The sequence below is a fragment of the Centroberyx gerrardi genome, chromosome 12 (genome assembly GCF_048128805.1).
Source record: "Centroberyx gerrardi isolate f3 chromosome 12, fCenGer3.hap1.cur.20231027, whole genome shotgun sequence".
Classification (NCBI taxonomy): Eukaryota; Metazoa; Chordata; class Actinopteri; order Beryciformes; family Berycidae; genus Centroberyx; species Centroberyx gerrardi.
In genome coordinates this window covers 7907252-7934942 of record NC_136008.1, presented here as the reverse complement: position 1 = coordinate 7934942, position 27691 = coordinate 7907252, and the positions used below count along the sequence as shown (strand labels likewise).

Here is a 27691-nt window from a genome sequence, read left to right as displayed (position 1 = left end):
CGTCAACCGTCTCACCAACAGGTGAGCTCTCAGACACATTGCGAAACATAGGGGCGGATCACATTTGCTTTAAGTTATTTTTGTGGCGACACGGATTCTTCTAGCAACAAACACCGAGTGATGAAAGTCACTGAAGCTTTGACATACTAAGCCATTCCTTTTTCAGGTCATTTGTTTCAGTAATACCTCTAAATTTGACCAAATTTGACCAATATACTACCTCTGCACCTTCAAGCTAGATGGTATGGTCCAGAAACTGATAACGTTATCAAAGCACTGTTTGTTAATTTTCAACCAACCCCAGTCTCTGGGGACTCGTGTGTGTGTGTGTGTGTGTGTGTGTGTGTGTGTGTGTGTGTGTGTGTGTGTGCGCGCGCGCGTGAGTAAGAGAGAAAGAGGGAGAGAGAGAGAATGCGTGGGCACGGGTGTTTATTTGAGTCAGAATAGGCAGTACTACTACTACAATAATACTATCCTACTGACTAGTTTTCCACAAAAGTTAGCTTATACCAGCTGTGACAAGCCCATTTATTCCATGGGTAGGCCTACACTAGAGCTGGGTTAAATGTCTCTATATGAATAATGACACGACCATTTAATAGACACTTAATATTTAATTTAACAAAGAAAGATATTTTCCATTTAGCCTCTTAGCAAAATTGGCCTAATAATCTAGAGAGAATAAGAGAGACAAAAGGCAAACAGCATGAAAAAGCCCTAAATCGCTACTTGTCATCTTTCTTCTTAAGTGCCTTCTTTTTGACAAATTCATGAACAAAGTTGCAGTGATAGGCCTGGCAGTGTTGCTCACTCAGTTCCAGTCCTACAAAGGAAAGGAAAATAAAAGATAACACACTGTCAGTGTCATGTTCTGTTTCGTTTAAAAAAATGTTGGCAATATTGTGTAATTTTTCAGGGTAAGAGTGGAATCAAGGTGTAACATCAACACACGATCAAGTTAGATCGTTAGTAAGTGTAAATCTTAATACTTTTGTAAATGGGCTCATTAAGTGTGAGAAATAAAAACAAACTGAACCTACCTGTGTGCCTTGCACAGCTAAAAGGAAAGAAGAAAAATGACTTTAAATAGCCTACTAAAATATGTAAATCAAGTGACTCAGAGTCCTGATTTAGTTCTGTTTCTCTGGTCATAATAATAACGTGTTGAAGTCTTGTACACTTACTCTGCAGAGCACAACTGCCACCACGATCACAAAGGCAACTGTAAAAAGAAAGACATACTGTCATACATGTGACAAGCTACAAAAATCTGGCTAATTGACATTCCAAACACATTTTAAAGTCATGCAATTCATTAAAAACACCTACAATATGTTAACTACATACCAGCGCTTACAATGAAACCATGCCGTCCACGACTGGGAGGTTGTTCACCTAATAAAGAGCAGGAGAAAATTAACTACAGGAGTAAAAGTTGTGAAATGACAGTGGCATTATTTATCACAAAACGGTCTTATTTTCAGCTCAACCTTTTTATGTGACTCATGATTTATAAAATTCAGAGGTTACTATCGTACAGTTTCAGACGCCAGTCAAAACAATATGTAATACAAGGCTTGCATCACTCATTACAATACAGAAAGTAGGCTAGTACATAAGGATGCTGCTATAGGAACTTGGTTAGGCTATTGCTGAAAGCAAAAATATGTGTGTATATGCTGCACCAATAATGGCAAAGTCATTTATTAACTTTAAATGTATTAGTATTAATCATTTTTATTTGAAAAAGACATGTGTAATGCATGTACAGGCTAGATAATGGACTGTATTTTATAATGCTGTGCTGGCAATACAGTGGTAAGTAAATAAGTAAAGCTTTATTTATATAATAGCACTTTTTTTTCACATAGAAAAGTGGCAGAGGATACAAAAACAGTAAAAGTGCAGGCTTGATACTTACTGCTGTCTTCAGGCATGGTTTTCATGGTGGGGCAGGCTTTTGAAGACACAAAATATACATCATGGTAAAATTAGACATATGAATCAGTTATGTTTGAAATATGCACCTAAAACCTCATGTTTAAAATATGTTTGTGTAACCTAAAAATAGCAGAGAAGTTCCGTGTAAAATATCCACATGTGACTTACCAGTACGGTAGGTGTGGTAGGTTTTTCCGGCAGCATCTTCTGCGTCGACGCTCCTCACTCCTGTCCCTGAGCAGATGATGGTGATGTTTCCTCCGGTGTGGCGGCACACATCACACTGCTTAGTGGGAGGGGAGATGTCGGAGCATCCTGGAATCGTCTCGTTGCTGCTTTTCTTGAACAGGAGAACGTCATGTGATCCATGCACTGTCAGCAAGTTTGGACATTCGACGTCATCGCAGGCAAAACAGGTGCCTGGGGTTAAAACAAAGACAAAGATTGATGATTAGTAAGAGGCAACATACACATGCAAGTAAAAGTCCCAAATGGCTCAGTGGCCAACAGACAACAAAACCCTTGTCTGGGTAAATCATAAAAGTCACTCAGTTTGTTTCCATCAGCAGATTTACAGCATGATTCAACTTACTGTTTTGGTCCACTGCATCTGTGGGAGATCCTGAAATATAAGGAACATATCAACTAGTTTAGACTAGTTAAGACACTTAACGGCATCAGATTTCTATGTGAATGCAACATATTGAATATAAAATAATATTGTGTGTTTCATAGTTCTTCTTGTCCACAAAAAGACATTTCGCCTACTTCACTTCAAAGTATCTTGTGTCGTGTGCTAGTACTTTTGCAAACATTACATCAGCAAAGTATTAGGCTACACGGGTAAATCTGTGATTATCCTGTCATTTATGTTGCATGGATCAGACCTGAGCAAAACCAAACTAGACATGGCTCTAAATATTCTAAAAATAAAAATCAATGAGATCATATTTTTTACACTTGTGAGGGTAAAGAAAATATCTCAAATTTACTCTTTACTCAGTTCAAATATTTCAAAACATTTTTTAAACAGGGATGCAATTCATTTTGGCTGCATCATAGAATTTAAACTCATGTTAATCAGTAAATTATACAATATGCATGACAGTGAGCTGCAGGACAGCACTTCTCTCCACATACCAGCCTCAGCCACAGGAGCAACCGCCACCCAAAATACAAGAAACACTAGACATGAGGAAAATAGACAAAAGTATTAAACAAACAGGGATTATTTTTCCTTGCAAATTCATGAAAAAAATCCAACTATGGTGGCATAAGACTCCAAGCTGGTCTTAATGTCAGATATGGGAATTATGTATTAAAAATCAGTAAATTCAACACTCAACATGCAAAAACATGCAACATCCAATACATGTATTAAGCACAACAAGCAATAGAAATAGAAATTAAATTACATTTCCAGTACTTCCAGTAGGTTCTCCGGTGGTTTTGGGGTCTGTTTCTCTCTTCAGGATGCATCGGTGGGCCCTTTGTTTTTGTCTGGTCGGGAGTGGCCGTCAGGATGTTGAGATGTTCTTCTTTTCTTCCCTTTCCACCTCTAGCAAACCACAGCTTCTCTTTTCTCACTTTGTCTACACTACCTAGCCCCTCTTCTGAAATGAAGATCTCAGTAGGCGTTGCAGAGATAGGTACGCCCTCAACACTTTTCTCTGTATCAGAGGATGGCAGTTGGGTGGTGCTGTGAGTGGAGGACTCCTCCACTGATGGATCGTCACAAGTGTGAGATTGTTGTCCACTCCACTCTACTATATCCTTCCCCTCCCTAGGAATAGGCTTCACAAAGCTGCCCTTATCTGCCACAGGCATGAGACTCTCACATCTAAGGTAAATCTCACTCCACTCGTGCTGCATGTTTGAGGACAGGCCAGCATAACTGTAATATGAAAAAAAACAAAAAAAAGCAAGCATGTTTTCTCTTTCACACACTCACACACACTCTTTGACACAATAGTTTCCCTGTTCAGTGGAAAGTGATGAGCCACCATGGCAAGAAAAGTGCCACTAGTGCTCCAGAAATAAATGTGAAATAATTTCTAAAAAATCATCATATTTAAGTTACACAAAACAAAACAAATGTTTGGCTGATGTTTAAAAACGTATTTTACTGAGAAAGCATCCAAATGGGAACAGGTACAAACATGGAACAATAATCAAAATGGCTCCAGCCATCACTGCTACAAAGTTTACAGTGGCAGCACTGCATCAATATATATACATCTATCTTAACCCATAATTAGTCCTTATGTTTTGAAAGGGTAAAATCTCTGGTTATAAACACACATACCCGCTCTCCTGGGTGTGTAGGGACTGGCCACCTGCAATGTTAAGAAATTAGAAAATCACTAATATTGCTAGTCTTTGATAAATAATGATAATAATGTATCATACTGGAGATCAAAAACGTCTTTCAGTGCTAAAGTCTGTCATCAAGGCCATATATTATGTAGCTATATTGTTATTAGTGACAACAATACTGACTTTGTAAAACAATCTCTTACACTGCTGAAAAAAAAACAATCATTTGTAGAGCTGCAGTCTCACAAAACTGCAGCCTAAACTCTGAATTTGCCCCTACTGATAACCCATGCAACGCCTAAGAAGGAAGGATAATGTACAAACATCAGCAAAAAAGCAACACTACAAACCTCATAGGAATTTGATCAAAAATGCCATGGCATGAGCAAATGAACGCCTATCAACTGCAGTCTCAGTTGTTAGTTAATTACTAGCCTGCTTTGCCGCTACAAAAACACAATTTGGTACTGAAGTTAATAAAGCCTGCGTTTTTACCCAAGGCCATATGATTAGCTCTCAGAGATTAGCGGCTCAAAATGAATGAAAGGTGCGGCCATTTGACCCTCTACAGATGAGTTGACAATAAATAGGATTCGCACTCAAACTTCACACTGTCAAATCATGGATATCAATTCACTAAACTTACTTTCTGTCCGAAGCTGAGCAAAATTATCCATGCAGTGAGTCATTTTTGTAAATATGAACAAAAGCACAGCGTGAAGAAGTTGCTTGGCCCAAGGTCTGTGCCGCACACCAGGAAATGACTGTGTGACATATTCAACTTTGCAGGCTTATGTAATTATATCTCCATCTGGTGGAAGACATTAAAACCTAGTCCCACTCCACTCAGGCTGATAGCAATAGTATATTTTACAGATATAAGCATGGGAGACACAAGGTATACTATATTTGTTTATTCAACAGCACAAAGAACAGAGAAACTGAAGTGCTTTTGTGAATCTTTTTCTTTTAAGATTTTGTTTTAATGGAGGGAAGGAAGACTTATTGTAGGCACCATGTGTGTGTGTGTGTGTGTGTGTGTGTGTGTGTGTGTGTGTGTGTGTGTGTGTGTGCGCGTGTGCATGTGTGCATGCATGCGTGGATGCGAGTGAGAGAGAGGTAAATTGTGTGGGCGCAAGTATGTGTGTTTATTTAGGCAGTTCAGAAAAATAGAAAGCAGGATATTAGCCTACATCATTGACCTTGCAGTAATACTATCCCACTGACTAGTTTTCCACTAAAGTTAGCCTTCCAGCTAGTGACTATTTATTCCATGAGTACACTATAGCTGGGTTAAATGTCTATTTTATGAACAAGGACAAAACCATTAAATAAGACACTTATTTAATTTGACAAAGAAAGATTTTTTTACAAGCACTAAACCTTTTAGCAGTCTAAACTGGCCTAATAATAGATGCCCCGAAGCCCTAGATTGCTCCCAAATCCCAAACAGCAATTACTTAATATCCTAAGCAACACACTATAAGCCAAACACCATGAAAATGCCCTGAACAGCTAATTAGTCAAAATATCATCTTTCTTCTTTAGTGTCTTCTTTTTGACAAATTCATGCAGAAAGTTGCAGTGATAGGCCTGGCAGTGTTCCTCACTCAGTTCCAGTCCTACAAAGGAAAGGAAAATAAAAGACAACACAGTCAGTGTCATGTTCTGTTTAGTTTTTAAAAACTATTGAGCAATTGTAACAGCAACACACAATCAAGTTAGAGTGACATTTAGGTAAATCCTATTTAAGTGTAAATCTGAATACTTTTGTACAGAATCGTTTTTTTTCCCACTAAAGGAATGACAAAGATCTCTGTGATTTTGATAAATGGGCTCATTAAGTGGGAAAAATAAAAACAGACTGAACCTACCTGCCTGCCTGGCACAGCTAAAAGGAAAGAAGAAAAATAACTTTAAATACTAAAATGTACCATAGATCAATAACTCTGAATTGACAACAAATAAGAATTTAAATTGAGTTAATCAAGTTGGTCAGAGTCCTGATTTAGGATTAGTTCTGTTTCTTTGGTCATAATAATAATGTGTTGAAGGCACCTGGTCAGCGATCTGAGTCTTGTACACTTACTTTGCAGAGCACAACTGCCACTGGGATCACAAAGGCAACTGTAAGATGAAAGACGTTTCTGTCATGTGACAACAACAACAATCTGGCTAATTGACATTCCAAACACATTTTAAAGTCATGCAATTCATCAATATAGGTATTAAAAACACCTTCAATATACAGATGTGTTAAATACATACCAGCGCTTGCAATTGCACCAAACCGTCCACGACTGGGAGGCTGATGTTCACCTAAAGAGCCGGGGGAAATTACAATTTATGAAATGACATGGCATTAGTTAGGCTAGCACAAAACAATCTGCAGAAACGGGGGTATTTCCTCAACCTTTTGATGTGTGATTATCAATGATTTATAAAATTTTTAGGTTGTTTCAGACATCAAATATGTAAAAGTTTCAATGTCAATAAGTAGCCTTGCATCACTCATACAGAAAGTAGGCTGGTACTTAAGGATGCTGCCAGGAACTGTTTTAATTGTTGGTTAGGCTATTGCTGAAAACAGAAATATGTGTGTATATGCTGCACCAATAATGGCAAAGTCATTTATTAACTTTAAATCTATTTGAAATAGACATGTGTAATGCATGTGCATGTAGGATCATGGACTGTATTTTATAATACAGTGCAGGCTTAATACTTACTGCTGTATTCAGGGATTTTCATGGTGGGGTAGCCTTTTGAAGAGACAAAATATATTTCATGGTAAAATTAGGCATGTGAATCAGTTATGTTTGACACCTAAAACCTAGAAAGAGATGCCATGCAAGTCATGTTTAAAATATGTTTGTGTAGGGGAGCTCCGGTACGAAAGTAACACTTTTGACTTTTTCCCAGTTTACTCCGGTATGGTGAGAGTAATAAATACAATATTATATAAGAAACAACATGCATGTGTCCCCTTTCAGATGCAACTTTCCGTATGTTTCTGAGTTAAATGATCTGGACGTAAACAGACGGAGAACACAACTTGCGCTACTTCCGTACCTCCCGTGTGGGACAAAAGTAACACAGCTGGTACAGTAAGTAACAACTGTCAGAAAGCGTCACTTTCGCGGCGCGTTACTTTCGTACCGGAGTTCCCCTAACCTAAAAATAGCAGAGAGGTTACGTGTAAAATATCCACATGTGACAAAGTCATTTATTAACTTTAAATGTATTAGTATTAATCATTTTTATTTGAAAAAGACATGTGTAATGCATGTACAGGCTAGATAATGGACTGTATTTTATAATGCTGTGCTGGCAATACAGTGGTAAGTAAATAAGTAAAGCTTTATTTATATAATAGCACTTTTTTTTCACATAGAAAAGTGGCAGAGGATACAAAAACAGTAAAAGTGCAGGCTTGATACTTACTGCTGTCTTCAGGCATGGTTTTCATGGTGGGGCAGGCTTTTGAAGACACAAAATATACATCATGGTAAAATTAGACATATGAATCAGTTATGTTTGAAATATGCACCTAAAACCTCATGTTTAAAATATGTTTGTGTAACCTAAAAATAGCAGAGAAGTTACGTTTACAATATCCACATGTGACTTACCAGTACGGTAGGTGTGGTAGGTTTTTCCGGCAGCATCTTCTGCGTCGACGCTCCTCACTCCTGACCCTGAGCAGATGATGGTGATGTTTCCTCCGGTGCGGCGGCACACATCACACTGCTTAGTGGGAGGGGAGATGTCGGAGCATCCTGGAATCGTCTCGTTACTGCTTTTCTTGAACAGGAGAACGTCATGTGATCCATGCACTGTCAGCAAGTTTGGGCATCCGACGTCATCGCAGGCAAAACAGGTACCTGGGGTTAAAGCAAAGACAAAGGTTGATGATTAGTAAGAGGCAAGATACACATGCAAGTAAAAGTCCCAAATGGCTCAGTGGCCAACAGACAACAAAACCCTTGTCTGGGTAAATCATAAAAGTCACTCAGTTTGTTTCCATCAGCAGATTTACAGCATGATTCAACTTACTGTTTTGGTCCACTGCATCTGTGGGAGATCCTGAAATATAAGGAACATATCAACTAGTTTAGACTAGTTAAGACACTTAACGGCATCAGATTTCTATGTGAATGCAACATATTGAATATAAAATAATATTGTGTGTTTCATAGTTCTTCTTGTCCACAAAAAGACATTTCGCCTACTTCACTTCAAAGTATCTTGTGTTGTGTGCTAGTACTTTTGCAAACATTACATCAGCAAAGTATTAGGCTACACGGGTAAATCTGTGATTATCCTGTCATTTATGTTGCATGGATCAGACCTGAGCAAAACCAAACTAGACATGGCTCTAAATATTCTAAAAATAAAAATCAATGAGATCATATTTTTTACACTTGTGAGGGTAAAGAAAATATCTCAAATTTACTCTTTACTCAGTTCAAATATTTCAAAACATTTTTTAAACAGGGATGCAATTCATTTTGGCTGCATCATAGAATTTAAACTCATGTTAATCAGTAAATTATACAATATGCATGACAGTGAGCTGCAGGACAGCACTTCTCTCCACATACCAGCCTCAGCCACAGGAGCAACCGCCACCCAAAATACAAGAAACACTAGACATGAGGAAAATAGACAAAAGTATTAAACAAACAGGGATTATTTTTCCTTGCAAATTCATGAAAAAAATCCAACTATGGTGGCATAAGACTCCAAGCTGGTCTTAATGTCAGATATGGGAATTATGTATTAAAAATCAGTAAATTCAACACTCAACATGCAAAAACATGCAACATCCAATACATGTATTAAGCACAACAAGCAATAGAAATAGAAATTAAATTACATTTCCAGTACTTCCAGTAGGTTCTCCGGTGGTTTTGGGGTCTGTTTCTCTCTTCAGGATGCATCGGTGGGCCCTTTGTTTTTGTCTGGTCGGGAGTGGCCGTCAGGATGTTGAGATGTTCTTCTTTTCTTCCCTTTCCACCTCTAGCAAACCACAGCTTCTCTTTTCTCACTTTGTCTACACTACCTAGCCCCTCTTCTGAAATGAAGATCTCAGTAGGCGTTGCAGAGATAGGTACGCCCTCAACACTTTTCTCTGTATCAGAGGATGGCAGTTGGGTGGTGCTGTGAGTGGAGGACTCCTCCACTGATGGATCGTCACAAGTGTGAGATTGTTGTCCACTCCACTCTACTATATCCTTCCCCTCCCTAGGAATAGGCTTCACAAAGCTGCCCTTATCTGCCACAGGCATGAGACTCTCACATCTAAGGTAAATCTCACTCCACTCGTGCTGCATGTTTGAGGACAGGCCAGCATAACTGTAATATGAAAAAAAACAAAAAAAAGCAAGCATGTTTTCTCTTTCACACACTCACACACACTCTTTGACACAATAGTTTCCCTGTTCAGTGGAAAGTGATGAGCCACCATGGCAAGAAAAGTGCCACTAGTGCTCCAGAAATAAATGTGAAATAATTTCTAAAAAATCATCATATTTAAGTTACACAAAACAAAACAAATGTTTGGCTGATGTTTAAAAACGTATTTTACTGAGAAAGCATCCAAATGGGAACAGGTACAAACATGGAACAATAATCAAAATGGCTCCAGCCATCACTGCTACAAAGTTTACAGTGGCAGCACTGCATCAATATATATACATCTATCTTAACCCATAATTAGTCCTTATGTTTTGAAAGGGTAAAATCTCTGGTTATAAACACACATACCCGCTCTCCTGGGTGTGTAGGGACTGGCCACCTGCAATGTTAAGAAATTAGAAAATCACTAATATTGCTAGTCTTTGATAAATAATGATAATAATGTATCATACTGGAGATCAAAAACGTCTTTCAGTGCTAAAGTCTGTCATCAAGGCCATATATTATGTAGCTATATTGTTATTAGTGACAACAATACTGACTTTGTAAAACAATCTCTTACACTGCTGAAAAAAAACAATCATTTGTAGAGCTGCAGTCTCACAAAACTGCAGCCTAAACTCTGAATTTGCCCCTACTGATAACCCATGCAACGCCTAAGAAGGAAGGATAATGTACAAACATCAGCAAAAAAGCAACACTACAAACCTCATAGGAATTTGATCAAAAATGCCATGGCATGAGCAAATGAACGCCTATCAACTGCAGTCTCAGTTGTTAGTTAATTACTAGCCTGCTTTGCCGCTACAAAAACACAATTTGGTACTGAAGTTAATAAAGCCTGCGTTTTTACCCAAGGCCATATGATTAGCTCTCAGAGATTAGCGGCTCAAAATGAATGAAAGGTGCGGCCATTTGACCCTCTACAGATGAGTTGACAATAAATAGGATTCGCACTCAAACTTCACACTGTCAAATCATGGATATCAATTCACTAAACTTACTTTCTGTCCGAAGTTGAGCAAAATTATCCATGCAGTGAGTCATTTTTGTAAATATGAACAAAAGCACAGCGTGAAGAAGTTGCTTGGCCCAAGGTCTGTGCCGCACACCAGGAAATGACTGTGTGACATATTCAACTTTGCAGGCTTATGTAATTATATCTCCATCTGGTGGAAGACATTAAAACCTAGTCCCACTCCACTCAGGCTGATAGCAATAGTATATTTTACAGATATAAGCATGGGAGACACAAGGTATACTATATTTGTTTATTCAACAGCACAAAGAACAGAGAAACTGAAGTGCTTTTGTGAATCTTTTTCTTTTAAGATTTTGTTTTAATGGAGGGAAGGAAGACTTATTGTAGGCACCACGTGTGTGTGTGTGTGTGTGTGTGTGTGCGCGTGTGCATGTGTGCATGCATGCGTGGATGCGAGTGAGAGAGAGGTAAATTGTGTGGGCGCAAGTATGTGTGTTTATTTAGGCAGTTCAGAAAAATAGAAAGCAGGATATTAGCCTACATCATTGACCTTGCAGTAATACTATCCCACTGACTAGTTTTCCACTAAAGTTAGCCTTCCAGCTAGTGACTATTTATTCCATGAGTACACTATAGCTGGGTTAAATGTCTATTTTATGAACAAGGACAAAACCATTAAATAAGACACTTATTTAATTTGACAAAGAAAGATGTTTTTACAAGCACTAAACCTTTTAGCAGTCTAAACTGGCCTAATAATAGATGCCCTGAAGCCCTAGATTGCTCCCAAATCCCAAACAGCAATTACTTAATATCCTAAGCAACACACTATAAGCCAAACACCATGAAAATGCCCTGAACAGCTAATTAGTCAAAATATCATCTTTCTTCTTTAGTGTCTTCTTTTTGACAAATTCATGCAGAAAGTTGCAGTGATAGGCCTGGCAGTGTTCCTCACTCAGTTCCAGTCCTACAAAGGAAAGGAAAATAAAAGACAACACAGTCAGTGTCATGTTCTGTTTAGTTTTTAAAAACTATTGAGCAATTGTAACAGCAACACACAATCAAGTTAGAGTGACATTTAGGTAAATCCTATTTAAGTGTAAATCTGAATACTTTTGTACAGAATCGTTTTTTTTCCCACTAAAGGAATGACAAAGATCTCTGTGATTTTGATAAATGGGCTCATTAAGTGGGAAAAATAAAAACAGACTGAACCTACCTGCCTGCCTGGCACAGCTAAAAGGAAAGAAGAAAAATAACTTTAAATACTAAAATGTACCATAGATCAATAACTCTGAATTGACAACAAATAAGAATTTAAATTGAGTTAATCAAGTTGGTCAGAGTCCTGATTTAGGATTAGTTCTGTTTCTTTGGTCATAATAATAATGTGTTGAAGGCACCTGGTCAGCGATCTGAGTCTTGTACACTTACTTTGCAGAGCACAACTGCCACTGGGATCACAAAGGCAACTGTAAGATGAAAGACGTTTCTGTCATGTGACAACAACAACAATCTGGCTAATTGACATTCCAAACACATTTTAAAGTCATGCAATTCATCAATATAGGTATTAAAAACACCTTCAATATACAGATGTGTTAAATACATACCAGCGCTTGCAATTGCACCAAACCGTCCACGACTGGGAGGCTGATGTTCACCTAAAGAGCCGGGGGAAATTACAACTTATGAAATTACATGGCATTAGTTAGGCTAGCACAAAACAATCTGCAGAAACGGGGGTATTTCCTCAACCTTTTGATGTGTGATTATCAATGATTTATAAAATTTTTAGGTTGTTTCAGACATCAAATATGTAAAAGTTTCAATGTCAATAAGTAGCCTTGCATCACTCATACAGAAAGTAGGCTGGTACTTAAGGATGCTGCCAGGAACTGTTTTAATTGTTGGTTAGGCTATTGCTGAAAACAGAAATATGTGTGTATATGCTGCACCAATAATGGCAAAGTCATTTATTAACTTTAAATCTATTTGAAATAGACATGTGTAATGCATGTGCATGTAGGATCATGGACTGTATTTTATAATACAGTGCAGGCTTAATACTTACTGCTGTATTCAGGGATTTTCATGGTGGGGTAGCCTTTTGAAGAGACAAAATATATTTCATGGTAAAATTAGGCATGTGAATCAGTTATGTTTGACACCTAAAACCTAGAAAGAGATGCCATGCAAGTCATGTTTAAAATATGTTTGTGTAGGGGAGCTCCGGTACGAAAGTAACACTTTTGACTTTTTCCCAGTATACTCCGGTATGGTGAGAGTAATAAATACAATATTATATAAGAAACAACATGCATGTGTCCCCTTTCAGATGCAACTTTCCGTATGTTTCTGAGTTAAATGATCTGGACGTAAACAGACGGAGAACACAACTTGCGCTACTTCCGTACCTCCCGTGTGGGACAAAAGTAACACAGCTGGTACAGTAAGTAACAACTGTCAGAAAGCGTCACTTTCGCGGCGCGTTACTTTCGTACGGGAGTTCCCCTAACCTAAAAATAGCAGAGAGGTTACGTGTAAAATATCCACATGTGACAAAGTCATTTATTAACTTTAAATGTATTAGTATTAATCATTTTTATTTGAAAAAGACATGTGTAATGCATGTACAGGCTAGATAATGGACTGTATTTTATAATGCTGTGCTGGCAATACAGTGGTAAGTAAATAAGTAAAGCTTTATTTATATAATAGCACTTTTTTTTCACATAGAAAAGTGGCAGAGGATACAAAAACAGTAAAAGTGCAGGCTTGATACTTACTGCTGTCTTCAGGCATGGTTTTCATGGTGGGGCAGGCTTTTGAAGACACAAAATATACATCATGGTAAAATTAGACATATGAATCAGTTATGTTTGAAATATGCACCTAAAACCTCATGTTTAAAATATGTTTGTGTAACCTAAAAATAGCAGAGAAGTTACGTTTACAATATCCACATGTGACTTACCAGTACGGTAGGTGTGGTAGGTTTTTCCGGCAGCATCTTCTGCGTCGACGCTCCTCACTCCTGACCCTGAGCAGATGATGGTGATGTTTCCTCCGGTGCGGCGGCACACATCACACTGCTTAGTGGGAGGAGAGATGTCGGAGCATCCTGGAATCGTCTCGTTGCTGCTTTTCTTGAACAGGAGAACGTCATGTGATCCATGCACTGTCAGCAAGTTTGGGCATCCGACGTCATCGCAGGCAAAACAGGTACCTGGGGTTAAAGCAAAGACAAAGATTGATGATTAGTAAGAGGCAAGATACACATGCAAGTAAAAGTCCCAAATGGCTCAGTGGCCAACAGACAACAAAACCCTTGTCTGGGTAAATCATAAAAGTCACTCAGTTTGTTTCCATCAGCAGATTTACAGCATGATTCAACTTACTGTTTTGGTCCACTGCATCTCTGGGAGATCCTGAAATATAAGGAACATATCAACTAGTTTAGACTAGTTAAGACACTTAACGGCATTAGATTTCTATGTGAATGCAACATAGCAGATTGAATATAAAATAATATTGTGTGTTTCATAGTTCTTGTACACAAAAAGACATTTACTTCAAATTATCTTGTTTTGTGTGCTGGTGTCCTGCAATTTATGTTGCATGGATCAGATCAGACCTGAGCAAAATCAAACTAGACATGTCTCTAAATATTCTAAAAATCTAAAAATCATGCAAAGCATTTGGTTTAGTTTGGTAAATGATTTTTTTTTTTAATTCAAATTTTTTTTTTACACTTGTGAGGGTAAATAACCCTCACAATCTCAAATGCTCTTTACTCAGTTCAAATATTTCAAAACATCTTCAACATTTTTCATTTTGACTACATCACATAATTTCAACTAATGTTAATCAGTAAATTATACAATATGCATGATAGTGAAAGGACCGCAGTTCTCTCCACATACCAGCCTCAGCCACAGGAACATGTACAAATGCAACTGCCACCCAAAATGCAAGAAACACTAGAAATCAGGAAAATAGACAAAAGTATTAAACAAACAGGGATTCTTTTCCCTTGCAGCTTCGGGTGAAAAAAAAATCCAACTATGGCGGCATAAGACTCCAAGATGGTTTTAATGTCAGATATGGGAATTATGTATTAAAAATGAGTAAAACTAATTCAACAGTCAACATGCAAAAACATGCAACACTCAATACATGTATTAAGCACAACTAACAAGCAATACAAATAGAAATTAAATTACATTTCCAGTACTTATCCATCACAGCTCTTCTTCTCCGGGTGTTTTGGGGTCTGTTTCTCTCTTCAGGATGCATCGGTGGGCCCTTTGTTTTTGTCTGGTTGGGAGCGGCGGTAAGGATGTTGAGATGTTCTTCTTTTCTTCCCTTTCCACCTCTAGCAAACCACAGCTTATCTTTTCTCACTTTGTCTACACTACCTAGCCCCTCTTCTGAAATGAAGATCTCAGTAGGCGTTGCAGAGATAGGTACGCCCTCAACACTTTTCTCTGTATCAGAGGATGGCAGTTGGGTGGTGCTGTGAGTGGAGGATTCCTCCACTGATGGATCGTCACAAGTGTGAGATTGTTGTCCACTCCACTCTACTATATCCTTCCCCTCCCTAGGAATAGGCTTCACAAAGCTGCCCTTATCTGCCACAGGCATGAGACTCTCACATCTAAGGTAAATCTCACTCCACTTGTGCTGCATGTTTGAGGACAGGCCAGCATAACTGTAATATGAAAAAAAAAATCATGTTTTCTCTTTCACACACTCACACACACTCTTTGACACAATAGTTTCCCTGTTCAGTGGAAAGTGATGGGCCACCATGGCAAGAAAAGTGCCACTAGTGCTCCAGAAATAAATGTGAAATAATATTTTAAAAATCATCATATTTAGGTCAAGTTATATATGTTTAAAGTGAATGTGAAAGTATCCAAATGGGACGAACATGGGTACAAACATGGAACAATAATCAAAATGGCTCCAGCCATCACTGCTACAAAGTTTACAGTGGCAGCACTGCATCAATATATATACATCTATCTTAACCCATAATTAGTCCTTATGTTTTGAAAGGGTAAAATCTCTGGTTATAAACACACATACCCGCTCTCCTGGGTGTATAGGGACTGGCCACCTGCAATGTTAAGAAATTAGAGAATCACTAATATTGCTATGCATTAAAACATTTAGTTAAAAACATTTTTTTTCAGTCTTTGATAAAGGATTGTATTAATTTCCCACAGTAACAGACAGATTACGCCTACTGTATCATACTGGAGATCAAAAATGTCTTTCAATGATACAGTCTGTCATTAAAGCCATATATTATGTAGCTATATTGTTATTAGTGACAACGGTACTGAATTTGTAAAACAATCTCTTAAACTGCTGGAAAAAAACAATCATTTGTAGGCCTGCAGTACCAGGAAGGATAATGTAGAAACATCAAAGCAACACTACAACCATTATAGGAATTTGGCCTAAAATGTGATGGCATGAGCAAATTAACGCCTATCAACTGCAATCTCAGTTGTTAGTTTATTACTAGCCTGCTTTGCAGCTGCAAAAAAGTTGCGATTTTATCCAAGGCTATATGATTAGCCTTCAGAGATTAGCAGGCCAAAATGAATGGGAGGCGCAGCAGGTCAACTCATCTACAAGAAATAGCATTCACACTCCAAATTCACACTGTCAAATCATGGATATCAATTTACCAAACTTACTTTCTGTCCCAATCTGAGCAAAATAATCCATGCAGTGAGTCATTTTTGTAAATATGAGCAAAATTCACAGGTGAAAACGTTGCTTGGCCCCGTCTCGTACACGTTTTCATTTCAGGAAATGAATATGGCTTTGCAGGCTTATCTAATTATATTATGTCTCCATCTGGTGGAAGATGCCACTCCGAGACAACTATATGTTTATTCATTTTCCAAGGAAGATCTGGCCAAGACAGTAACAGCACAAAGACTATAGGGAAACTGAAGCGCTTTTGTGACTCTTAATTAATCTAAATTTAAAAAATGTTTTAGACTTTGTTATAATAGCAGAATGCCTTTGACTTTTCTTTTGAGTGACTCCATTTTCACAGAGGACAATAACTGTATACAAAGTAGAGCCACTCATTTTTCTCTTACTGACAGTAACGGCACATTTAGCCACAGACAGAACAGCAGTGAACACATTTGCACTAAATAAAATAAATAAATACATTCAAAATTCAAAGAGTAAACACATTTCATAATGAGTCACAGAAAGCAGAAAAACTGAGAGAAAGACAGCATCAGAGAAGCGAGAAATGCGTGCCAGTTCCCAAAAACAGTCAACCTCATCAATTTGTCAGTTTCCTTTTGAGTCATTATCTATAATCTTGACATCTGCTCCAAATAAATAGTAAACACTTCCAGTTCTTGTATTTCTCTAGGCCATTCCATACAGAGGAGTCAGAGTTCATGAAGGCTTTTCATGGAAATAGTCTAAATCACTGTCATACTATCTAAATGAATGCCCTACCATCTAAACATGTGTCTTACTTTCTAAATGAATGGCCTACTATCTAAATCAATGTGCTTTAATACCCTATCTAAAGCAATGCCCTACTATCTAAATGAATGTGCTTTAATGCCCTACTATCTAAATCTCTAAAAGTCTATTAAAATACTGTCACTGTCCTGGGGTGTGCCGGGATTTTCTGCAATTGTCCAGTGTCTTGGAGTCACCTGCCACCGCCTTGTTTTGCTTCAGTTCTGGGGTGTCCTGCCGCAGTCCTGGGGTATCTGCCATTGTCAGTATCCCAGTCAGTATTCCAGGACAGCTCCGGACCATGGACAGTGACAGAACACCCCAGTATTGTGGTGGGAAACGCCCAAAGGGCCTTGGCAGGACGCCCCAGTAGCAGGACACCCCAAAACAGTTGTAGAGCAAGACAGTGGCAAATTAGTGACTCCAAGATACTGGACAATGACAATGGAAAATCCCAGGACACCACAGAAAGTGTCATGACAGTAGCAGGACACCCCAGAAAATGTCATGACTGTACCAGGACACCCCAGAAAGTGTCAGGACAGCAGCAGAACACCCCAGAAAGTGTCAGGACAGCAGCAGAACACCCTAGAAAGTGTCATGACAGTAGCAGGACACCCCAGACAGTGTCAGGACAGTAGCAGGACACCCCAGAAAGTGTCAGGGCAGCAGCAGAACACCCTAGAAAGTGTCATGACAGTAGCAGGACACCCCAGACAGTGTCAGGACAGTAGCAGGACACCCCAGAAAGTGTCAGGGCAGCAGCAGAACACCCCAGAAAGTGTCAGGACAGTAGAAGGACCCCCCAGAAAGTGTCAAAAAGTGTCAGGACGCCCCGGAAAGTGTCAGGGCAGTAGAAGGACACCCTAGAAAGTGTCATGACAGTAGCAGGACACCCCAGAAAGTGTCAGGACAGTAGCAGGACACCCCAGAAAGTGTCAGGACAGTAGCAGGACACCCCAGAAAGTGTCATGACTGTACCAGGACACCCCAGAAAGTGTCATGACAGTAGCAGGACACCCCAGAAAGTGTCAGGACAGTAGCAGGACACCCCAGAAAATGTCATGACTGTACCAGGACACCCCAGAAAGTGTCAGGACAGTAGCAGGACACCCCAGAAAGTGTCAGGACAGTAGCAGGACACCCCAGAAAATGTCATGACTGTACCAGGACACCCCAGAAAGTGTCAGGACAGTAGAAGGACACCCCAGAAAGTGTCAGGACTGTACCAGGACACCCCAGAAAGTGTCATGACAGTAGAAGGACACCCTAGAAAGTGTCATGACAGTAGCAGGACACCCCAGAAAGTGTCAGGACAGTAGCAGGACACCCCAGAAAGTGTCAGGGCAGCAGCAGAACACCCCAGAAAGTGTCAGGACAGTAGAAGGACCCCCCAGAAAGTGTCAAAAAGTGTCAGGACACCCCAGAAAGTGTCAGGGCAGTAGCAGGACACCCCAGAAAGTGTCAGGACAGTAGCAGGACACCCCAGAAAATGTCATGACTGTACCAGGACACCCCAGAAAGTGTCAGGACAGTAGCAGGACACCCCTGAAAGTGTCAGGACAGTAGCAGGACACCCCAGAAAATGTCATGACTGTACCAGGACACCCCAGAAAGTGTCAGGACAGCAGCAGAACACCCCAGAAAGTGTCAGGACAGTAGAAGGACACCCTAGAAAGTGTCATGACAGTAGCAGGACACCCCAGAATGTGTCAGGACAGCAGCAGGACACCCCAGAAAGTGTCAGGGCAGCAGCAGAACACCCCAGAAAGTGTCAAGACAGTAGCAAGACACCCCAGAAAGTGTCAGGGCAGTAGCAGGACACCCCAGAAAGTGTCAGGACAGTAGCAGGACACCCCAGAAAGTGTCAGGACAGTAGCAGGACACCCCAGAAAGTGTCAGGACAGTAGCAGGACACCCCAGAAAGTATCAGGACAGTAGCAGGACACCCCAGAAAGTATCAGGACAGTAGCAGGACACCCCAGAAAGTGTCAGGACAGTAGCAGGACACCCCAGAAAATGTCATGACTGTACCAGGACACCCCAGAAAGTGTCAGGACAGTAGCAGGACACCCCAGAAAGTATCAGGACAGTAGCAGGACACTGTAGGAATACAGTATTTCAATGGTCTGATTTCCTTACATGAACTGTAACTCAGTAAAATCTTTTTTTTTTTTTTTTTGCATGTTGTGTTTATATTTTTGTTCAGTATATTTTAGCATGTGTCATCCTCGTGGGAACAGACCCCCCTCGCCCCAGCAGTTTTCCTTTATCATGCTTTTCTTATTCTTATGTCCAAAGAAAAAACTAGAAACTAAATCCTCCGGACTTAAAAATCCAGTGGGTTTTGTTTCTAATTTTTTCTTCGGACATCTTACTACATGGACGACTGAAATTAATCTACACAAACATATTGTTATTCTTATGCGGTCTACATTCACACGTCCCTATTCCAATGACTATTAATCTGAAGCATATTTCTGTTCCTGAAGTGAATTCTAGTCAGGCGGCTGCAGCAGAAAGGTGCGCCTGCCTGGCTCGGGGGCATGGACCAGGTACAGGGAGGCGTGGAACAGGTATAAAGACAGAAAACTATGTAGACTCATGTTCAGACCTGACACTGCAGCTTCCCCTCAACGACAAAGAGGTAGGCACCTGAGAATATTTCTTTGGATCGACATAGCACATCACAGATTCATCATCTCTGTGTCATATTTACTATATTTAGAGCATCTGTAGATTAGTATAGTGTTAAAATCACAGATTGACCATTTCTCTGTTTTGTTCTCTCCTGTCAATCCAGTGGTTTGGCTCTGGATCATCTAGATGTTAGTTGTTGACAGACTGTATTCCAGTGTAATGATAGAAAATTTGATATTTAAAACATTTATTGAGATAGAATAGAATGGCACTGCTGATGACCCTTTAATTCATTCACTGTTGGTTCTCCTTTGCTTTAAAACAATTCCTTTGTGAATGTTAATTGCTGTAACGGGATTAAGATATATAAGACTGGATCCATTGTGGTGTGCTATGATGTTACTGTGACTGATAACATGGCGGTCTGTTTTTTTTACATGGTTTGCATTAAAAGCCAACTGACAACATCTTGCAGGAGCCAATGCAAAGTGAAACTTTTCTGTTTCCTTGTCGACTTACCAGTTTGTCAGCTTTTTTTATCTCCCCATTATACAACACCCAGCCCAAAGGTCCGAGACAGTGTGTGAAGTGGGCTGCAGAATGCTGACTTGAGGTCACTTTTTTGTCAAAAATGTTAAAACAGTAAACATGGCTGTTTAGATCAGATGGAGCACTTATTTACACAACAGGTTTAGTTATGGTTGGTCTAGATAGTCATTGTGGCAAGCAGGCTATATGATTTATCAGTGGGTTTATCCATGTCAGATTTATGTAGGTTTCTTCCCTCAGATGAGTCACGCATTTGCTGCTGCACTTAACTCATTCCTAAGATGATTACCTGTAAATTTCCCCTTTCTGGCACAGTCTTACTCAACTCAGGTGGCACACCCTTCATAGCAAATGTCATCCCCTATAATTTGAATACTTATATACAGCTCTTAGAGCATGTTGACAGGTTGCATTCATCCCGAACAGAAGGGAGACTGAAAGATATGTGTTCATACTGTTCCAGCCTCAGTATAGTAAAACAAATATAAAAAATTTACCTCTTTCACCGTCCAGCACACACATACAATTGTCAAGATGGCGTATTCCACCGGCACCCTGGCAGCAGGCTGTTTTGGGAAGGTGTACAGAGAGAAATACAATGATACCTGGGCTGCGATAAAGAAAGTCCCCCACCACCTCATCAGCAGGAAGGACCTGGAGAGAGAGTGTGAAGTGTACAAGTAAGTATCAGTGTGTTCGTGGCAAAGGTCAAATTTTGTCAGTGCTTGTATGGCTGCGTAGCTAATTATAAAATTACAGGAATTATGATAAAATATTGAGCTCATTTCCAAAGAGCAGAGGAGTAAAGAGGAGGGGAGGAGATGTAAAGAGAGGTAAAAGGGACAATGTATGTTTTGTTGTGACTGTATTGGAAGCTGAAAAAGTCTTACAAAAATATTGTTTAAAATGTCTCTAGCTGTGATGTGTCTCCAATTTTTATTCACATCTCACAAAGGGACACATTGTGTCAGGGTGAAAACCCTGTATCTCCAAAATGTCCACTGTGTCAGAAATGAAGAAAAACAGCCTCGTTTTCAGGATGACTGTGCATTTTTGACAAAACCCAGTGTGCTTTGGACACTGAAAGCCAGTTCCCCGCCAAAACCCAGTGGGTTTTGAAAGAGTTTACCGAAAGAAAGAGGTTGCAGAATTTTCTCAACCCATAGAGGAGCATGTGATCCTTCAACTGAAGTGTAAAGATAAAAATCACCACACAACAGCGATATCCATTTTAGGAATCAAAACTTCACAGGAAATTCATTCAGTATCTCCTCTTTATCTAAATACAGAGGATCCAGTCTGTAAAGGTGTTCAAACTCTGCCAGCCAAGGATTTAAATTGCCTAATCTCTCTCAAAGTACCATAATATTATTTTTTGGTTTGTGCTATCAATCATTTTGTGAAAGTGTATGTTACTTTTTTTCACATTTCTCATTTTGGAATGAAACTTTGTCTTGCTCTTTTCTCTTTCACTCCCTCACCTGTTGATACTGGTCTACAGTAAGGCAAGTCATCCCAACATTGTGAAGCTTCTGGGCAACATAACTCTCAAAGACGCTAAATGGATCATTCCTCTGGAGTTTATCTTTGGAGAGGATTTAGAGACGACCATCTTCAAAGCATCAAAGTCTAAAATACAGGTAAAGTTATCTAGGAGGGAAAAGCACACGATTCAAGGAGGAATTTGGATATTAGTTTGTAGAATATGCAGTGAATACACAAAATATTAGGACCGCTTGAATTAGTCTAATCAGGTCCCGCTGAAAGCTGCAACACCTTATTGATTTCACCTCTTACATTAAATTCATGTCAAACACGCATGGCAGATTTAGTTGTTGGTGAAGACAGTTTAATTAAAGTTTGAGGCAAAAGGGCGTGCAACTCAAAACTAGGAATGTGGTTTTAATATTCTGTACTTAACCTTTTGATGTCAGTGTGGCTGAACCTGATCTCCTCTTTTTGTCCCTACAGTTGACTCCATCTAACAGGGGCATTATTATCATCGGCATGTGTGAAGGGCTGCTTCACCTCCACAGCAAAGATGTTGTCCATCAAGACCTCAAGCCTGAAAACATCATGGTGAGCTGAGAACAGTCAACATATGGAGAGTTCATTTCCAAAGTATCTCTAAAACATAGAGGATCCACTCAGTAGTAGTGTTATATTTTTGTCGACCAAGATCTTAAGACAGTATTCTTTATTACACGGCCTTGTTGAATACTCAATTCTGATTGGCCAATGAACGCTCTCTGAGGTGTGTTATTTCTGAATAGCAAACTTCTGTTTCACATGTTATCATCACTTTTCAAGAAGTCCCATTAATTTTGTTGATATCTAATCAAACTAACTAGCAACACTTTGTGCCAAAGAGATGTTACTCCTTGCTTAGTGCAGACAAACACTCAACACTGAGGTTTTTTTGGAGGAAGCTTCTAAACTACTCTAGCCTATAATTAAATAATTTCAAATCAATATTGATTAATGTCTTTGGTAAATAGCCGTGTAATGAGCAGGATAATGTAGCCGGTCATTATTGCAAAATAAGCTGACAGGGTGAATTCCGATGCAAAGTGGAATGGCCGGCTCACTGTACATAGACCCTTACTTAAAAAGCACATAAATTGTTTTCGTATTTGCTTTTTTTTTTATTCTGTTAGAGTAGTGATGATTTTGAAACGGTCGATATCTCCTTCTGGAAGCTGTTCACTTGATGGAAAATAAACAACATTTTTTCCTTTGTCTTCCAGGTGGAGCATGAGACAAACAGAGCCGTAATCATCGACCTGGGACTGGCCAAGTTCTTTCGAAACGGTCTCAACTCTGCCGTGGACATGGGGAACGAAGCCTACTCGGCGCCCGAGGTGCTGCAGAGGGGCAGCCAGCGCGACCAGCGCTCAGACGTTTGGGCCATGGGCAAAATCATCGCCGAGCTGTGCGCCCGGATCCGGCTCTACACCCCCAGCGTCTGTCCCGCCAAGATCAAGGAGACGCTGCGGGACCAGCCGTACTGCCACGCCGTCTGCCGGATGGTGGAGAGCGACCCTTCTCTGAGGGCCTCCATGGGCGGGGTCATGAGTGACATCAGAAGGGCCGGGGGCGGAGGGATCACCGGCGGGCCTCTTCAACAACGGGGGCGGCTTCAGCCGCCGTTACTCAACGCAAACCTCCGAAACCGGTCTCCATCACCACTGAACAGGGATCCATCGCCATTTAAAAGGGATCTGTCGCCACTCAACAGGGGTCCATCACCGTTTAACAGAGATTTATCACCTCTGAATAGGGGCCCATCCCCACTGAATAGAGATCTGTCACCATTGAACAGGGGTCCATCACCATTCAACAGGTCTCCATCACCACTGAAATGGGATCGTGCGGCCTCTCCCAAACCGGACACCAACGCACTGCGTCCTCCAGCCGCAGCGCACCGCTCTCCCTCCCCGCAGCCGACGGAGCACAAGAACAAGAACCAGGCGATGGTGCCAGCAGGCGCGGCGGGCCTCAGCGAAGACTTCATGAAGATGGCGCTCTACAAAGAGGCCGCTATGGATCTGCCCTGCGGCCTGCCAACCACGGGGATGGTGCGGGTGCGGCGCTACGAGGAGAAGAACGGGGAGGTTGGAACGTGGGAGCAGAAGGAGGTGGTGACGCGGGGAGGGAAGATAGTCAAGTACGACGATATAAGGTTCAACAGCAAATAAGAGCAGGAGATTCGTTTTAAGGATTTGCCATTTGGCAGATAGCTCCTTTTAAAGTGACTTGCACGAGTGTGAGTGTATATGTTGGCGGTATGATTAGCTCAGAGGCAGTCAGAAACTTAACTTTTGATATGTTCTTTTACATAGGAGAGCGTGCAAAAAATAAATTGCCACTCTGCTAGAGGGTAAACTGACATTAAGCTATACCTGTTCCCTGTATAGTTAAAATGGGTTAGAAACATGCTCTACAACGTTAGAAATCTGGCAGTGGAAAGCTGTGAGAGGAAGACATCTTGAAAAGGGTTTGGTCATGCTGCAACGTGTTACACTGTTCAGCCATGTTGTGAATTTGACTGAGCAGCTTATTTTACTGCCAAGAAAGTTATATCTGTAGGCATGAAGGACAACTATCTGTGAATGCTTTTCAATGTCTGACTGTCTGTAAGTGTTACTTGTAAAACCAGGGACTGTGAACATGGCACATGCATTTTGAAATGACACATGATGCATTATGTGTATATTTATGTATATAATAAATTGCTATTCCAGAGATAGATTTTGTTTTTTGTTTGGTAAGTTTTATGCTCAAATGTCATTGATTTATCTACTTTAATAACCAGAAAATCTGCAGCAGGTAATTAAGTGATACAAACGATATTAGTTGGTGCTTATTACAAACAAACAATATTATACTGAACAAAAATATAAACGCAACACTTTTGTTTTTGCTCCCATTTTTCATGAGTTGAAAAATGCCAAGATAATCCATCCACCAGACAGGTGTGGCATATCAAGATTATTGCACAGGTGTGCCTTGGGCTGGTCACAATAAAAGGCCACTCTAAAATGTGCAGTTTTTATCACACAACACAATGCCACAGATGTCGCAAGTTTTGAGGGAGCGTGCAATCGGCATGCTGACTGCAGGAATGTCCACCAGAGCTCATGTTGCAGCATGATAACGCACGGCCCCGTGTTGCAAGGATCTGTACACAATTCCTGGAAGCTGAAAACATCCCAGTTCTTGCACGGCCTGCATACTCACCAGACATGTCACCCATTGAGCATGTTTGGGATGCTCTGGATCGGCGTGTACGACAGCGCGTTCCAGTTCCTGCCGATATCCAGCAACTTCGCACAGCCATTGAAGAGGAGTGGACCGACACTCCACAGGCCACAATCAACAATCTGATCAACTCTATGTGAAGGAGATGTGTCGCACTGCATGAGGCAAATGGTGATCACACCAGATACTGACTGGTTTTCAAAAAATGCATATCTGTAGCCCTAGTCATGTGAGATCCATAGTTCAGTGCATAATAAATGTCTTTTTTCAAGATAAAACTGCACATTTTAGAGTGGCCTTTTATTGAGACCAGCTCAAGGCACACCTGTGCAATAATCATGCTGTTTAATCAGCATCTTGATATGCCACACCAGTCTGGTGGATGGATTATCTTGGCAAAGGAGAAGTGCTCACCAACACGGATTTAAACAAATTTGTGAACAAAATTTGAGAGAAATAAGCCTTTTATGTCCATAGAAAAAGTCTTAGATCTTTCATTTCAACTCATGAAAAATGGGAGCAAAACCAAAAGTGTTGCGTTTATATTTTTGTTCAGTGTAGTTAGCAGTTATTGGGCTATACTTTCTGTATTTTTTTTTTATTTAGAATTTATTGGAAACAGAAATGACAGTGACCACAATAGCACAATGACACAACAAACAAACAAAAAAGCTTTAGGGGAGTTTGGGGCAGAATTTAACCACAAGGAAGTTAAATTAAAGTTAGTTAAATTAGTTAAATAAAACATGTATATGTAAATGTAAATAAAATCTAATAAAGTTCCAGGGTCCATCAAGTCCATTATCATACTCTCGGAGGACTGAGGCAGCCCGCTCCATTGATAACAAGTCCATAATGTCCTTCAGGCAATTTTCTATGCTGAAACAGTTTGGTTTACATTGTTTCCAGTTCATTAAAATAATGCACTTGGCTGATAGGAAGGCCAGTGCAATAATACGTTGTTCACATTGCGATTGTACATTGTCCATTTTCACACCAAGTATACAATTTACCGGACATGGTTTGATATCTATATTAAGAATCTATTAAGAAGTTTTCAACAACATGCAACCAAAATCTCTTAACAAGTGGACAATGTCACAACAGGTGCAAAAGTGTGCCCTCTACTTCACAACCATGCCAGCACAGGTTTTATAACCTATGGTCAATTTTTTTCAATGTGCAGGGTGTAATATAGGCCCTGTGTATTACCTTTATTTGCAACATTTTGTATCTGACACAATTTGATATTTTAGTAGCATTTTTAATTGCTGCATCCCATTGTGTTGTAGATATGAGCACACCCATGTCACATTCCTGTAATTTAGTTCGGGAGTTGCAGTCAGGTGAAGCACAACAACCTGTAGACTGCTGAGACTGAACCTCTTTGCAGCTCCCCTTTATCCTCTAGATCTCCCCTGTTTCCTATGTGTACACCCTCAGAGAGCAATGATTTGATAATGGACTTTATTTGCAAGTACGTTTATTTCAGTTCATTAAATGGCATCATTTCCCCATTCCTGATCACTTGCCCCACCTGCATGGTAGTCAAGGAAGAGATGCCTCCTGGTGCAGATATCGGGCCCCATCCACCCTGCAGCTTCTCTGGCAAAATGCACTACAATTTTGATTTTGCTCAGCAAATTCATTTTCCATCCAATCCTTTGCAGCCTGGTCCTGTGTATTTCAAGTGTCCCGGGAAATGTGGCCTTTTTGGGGTTGCATGTGAGGCGATCCCCAAGCAGGTGAACTTCCTCCTTGATGAGAGCTGCCAGACAGGCAAGGGCGCCAACTGTGTGGTGTCCATGCTGCATTATTTTTTTGAGAACTATGGGTCGGGAGCATCTCCATGCAGACAACTGCAGTGGTCAAAACAAGAACTCCTGCATGATGTGGTACCTGATGTGGCGGGTTCTGACCGGGCGGCACAAACATATCACACTGTCTTTCCTGTTGACTGGACACACACATTTCAGTTGTGACTGGTGCTTTGGCCCGGTGAAGCGCCTGTTCAGAAGAACAAAGGTGGATTGCATCAGAGACATTGTTGGTGTGGTTGAGCAGTCATCACGTCAACATTGCACAGATTTGCGGCACTGAAAGTGGGGAGGTCATTGTCCCAACATATGACTGGGTGAACTTCCTCGGCACACACTTCAGAAAGGTGGTGGGTGATAAAGAGGAATCACCGTTTTCACTTCACTGAAGGGTCGGGCAGCGTGAAGATTCAGGAGTTCAGTGACAGCGACACCACACAGCAAAATCTGCTCAGAGACGGAGTGCCCCTCACCTCCGAAATGCCTCCCGCTATTGTTGCTATCAAGGGCTGGAAGCCAAGCGGCAGTGGTACCTGTATGAGGAAATAAGGCCATTCACTGCTGAGGAATGCAGAGACGTCACCTGTCCTCGTCCAAGGGAACCTAAACCTGACAGAGCGTCCTCAGGTGAAACTGAAGAGTAGACGGACTCAAAAATCCGGACTCAAAAATATGAAGATATGAAAACACATCTGCAAAGTAGTTTTATTGCACTTTACCTATAGTCAAATTTGAAAATAGTTTTTGA

General features: G+C 40.4%; 4 protein-coding genes across 6 annotated transcripts; 1 reads left to right on the top strand and 3 right to left on the bottom strand.

Moving 5' to 3' along the window:
- On the top strand, window positions 1-24605 carry LOC139917891 (serine/threonine-protein kinase Nek8). 2 transcript variants are annotated; one of them, XM_071907121.2, is made up of 5 exons: window positions 1-21; window positions 20879-21045; window positions 21867-22005; window positions 22337-22444; window positions 23113-24605. In XM_071907121.2, exons 2-5 carry the CDS (start codon window positions 20900-20902, stop codon window positions 24061-24063), a joined length of 1344 nt encoding a protein of 447 aa, XP_071763222.2. In that variant the 5' UTR covers window positions 1-21; window positions 20879-20899; the 3' UTR covers window positions 24064-24605. The 2 variants fall into 2 exon arrangements, with proteins under 2 accessions (XP_071763222.2, XP_071763221.2); XM_071907120.2 differs by lacking the exon at window positions 1-21 and adding an exon at window positions 19804-19823.
- Window positions 625-4987, bottom strand: LOC139917942 (uncharacterized). Its single transcript, XM_078287347.1, has 11 exons — window positions 4904-4987; window positions 4247-4277; window positions 3357-3835; window positions 3082-3126; window positions 2534-2563; window positions 2110-2361; window positions 1922-1957; window positions 1348-1395; window positions 1185-1222; window positions 1041-1057; window positions 625-823 (listed from the first exon to the last, which is right to left on the bottom strand). Exons 1-11 carry the CDS (start codon window positions 4944-4946, stop codon window positions 808-810), a joined length of 1035 nt encoding a protein of 344 aa, XP_078143473.1. The 5' UTR covers window positions 4947-4987; the 3' UTR covers window positions 625-807.
- On the bottom strand, window positions 5399-10761 carry LOC144541909 (uncharacterized). Of its 2 annotated transcripts, XM_078286982.1 has the most exons (12): window positions 10683-10761; window positions 10027-10057; window positions 9137-9615; window positions 8862-8906; window positions 8314-8343; window positions 7890-8141; window positions 7702-7737; window positions 6987-7019; window positions 6526-6576; window positions 6347-6384; window positions 6132-6148; window positions 5399-5879 (listed from the first exon to the last, which is right to left on the bottom strand). In XM_078286982.1, exons 1-12 carry the CDS (start codon window positions 10723-10725, stop codon window positions 5864-5866), a joined length of 1071 nt encoding a protein of 356 aa, XP_078143108.1. In that variant the 5' UTR covers window positions 10726-10761; the 3' UTR covers window positions 5399-5863. The 2 variants fall into 2 exon arrangements, with proteins under 2 accessions (XP_078143108.1, XP_078143109.1); XM_078286983.1 differs by lacking the exon at window positions 6987-7019.
- On the bottom strand, window positions 11451-16467 carry LOC139917940 (uncharacterized). The gene is made up of 10 exons (XM_078286984.1): window positions 16378-16467; window positions 15758-15788; window positions 14890-15377; window positions 13641-13892; window positions 13453-13488; window positions 12738-12770; window positions 12277-12327; window positions 12098-12135; window positions 11883-11899; window positions 11451-11630 (listed from the first exon to the last, which is right to left on the bottom strand). The coding sequence occupies exons 1-10, from the start codon at window positions 16418-16420 to the stop codon at window positions 11615-11617; spliced, it is 1005 nt and encodes a 334-aa protein (XP_078143110.1). The 5' UTR covers window positions 16421-16467; the 3' UTR covers window positions 11451-11614.
- Window positions 24606-27691: the final 3086 nt, after the last annotated feature.

Excerpts from the sequence above, each read along its gene's own strand:
- LOC139917942 (XM_078287347.1), bottom strand. The coding sequence starts at position 4,946 with ATGACTCACTGCATGGATAATTTTGCTCAGCTTCGGACAGAAA. Across the intron at positions 3,127-3,356 it reads CTACTGGAAGTACTGGAAAT|TGTTTCTTGTATTTTGGGTG; the intron begins GTAATTTAATTT and ends CCTCATGTCTAG. Across the intron at positions 1,396-1,921 it reads AACCATGCCTGAAGACAGCA|GTGAACAACCTCCCAGTCGT; the intron begins GTAAGTATCAAG and ends GCTCTTTATTAG.
- LOC139917940 (XM_078286984.1), bottom strand. The coding sequence starts at position 16,420 with ATGACTCACTGCATGGATTATTTTGCTCAGATTGGGACAGAAA. Across the intron at positions 13,893-14,889 it reads GATGGATAAGTACTGGAAAT|GTACCTGTTTTGCCTGCGAT; the intron begins GTAATTTAATTT and ends CTTTAACCCCAG. Across the intron at positions 12,328-12,737 it reads GAAAATCCCTGAATACAGCA|GTGAACATCAGCCTCCCAGT; the intron begins GTAAGTATTAAG and ends CCGGCTCTTTAG.
- LOC139917891 (XM_071907121.2), top strand. The coding sequence starts at position 20,900 with ATGGCGTATTCCACCGGCACCCTGGCAGCAGGCTGTTTTGGGAAGGTG. Across the intron at positions 21,046-21,866 it reads AGAGAGTGTGAAGTGTACAA|TAAGGCAAGTCATCCCAACA; the intron begins GTAAGTATCAGT and ends ACTGGTCTACAG. Across the intron at positions 22,445-23,112 it reads TCAAGCCTGAAAACATCATG|GTGGAGCATGAGACAAACAG; the intron begins GTGAGCTGAGAA and ends TTTGTCTTCCAG.
- LOC144541909 (XM_078286982.1), bottom strand. The coding sequence starts at position 10,725 with ATGACTCACTGCATGGATAATTTTGCTCAACTTCGGACAGAAA. Across the intron at positions 10,058-10,682 it reads TGCTCAACTTCGGACAGAAA|GTGGCCAGTCCCTACACACC; the intron begins GTAAGTTTAGTG and ends TTAACATTGCAG. Across the intron at positions 9,616-10,026 it reads CTACACACCCAGGAGAGCGG|TTATGCTGGCCTGTCCTCAA; the intron begins GTATGTGTGTTT and ends TTCATATTACAG.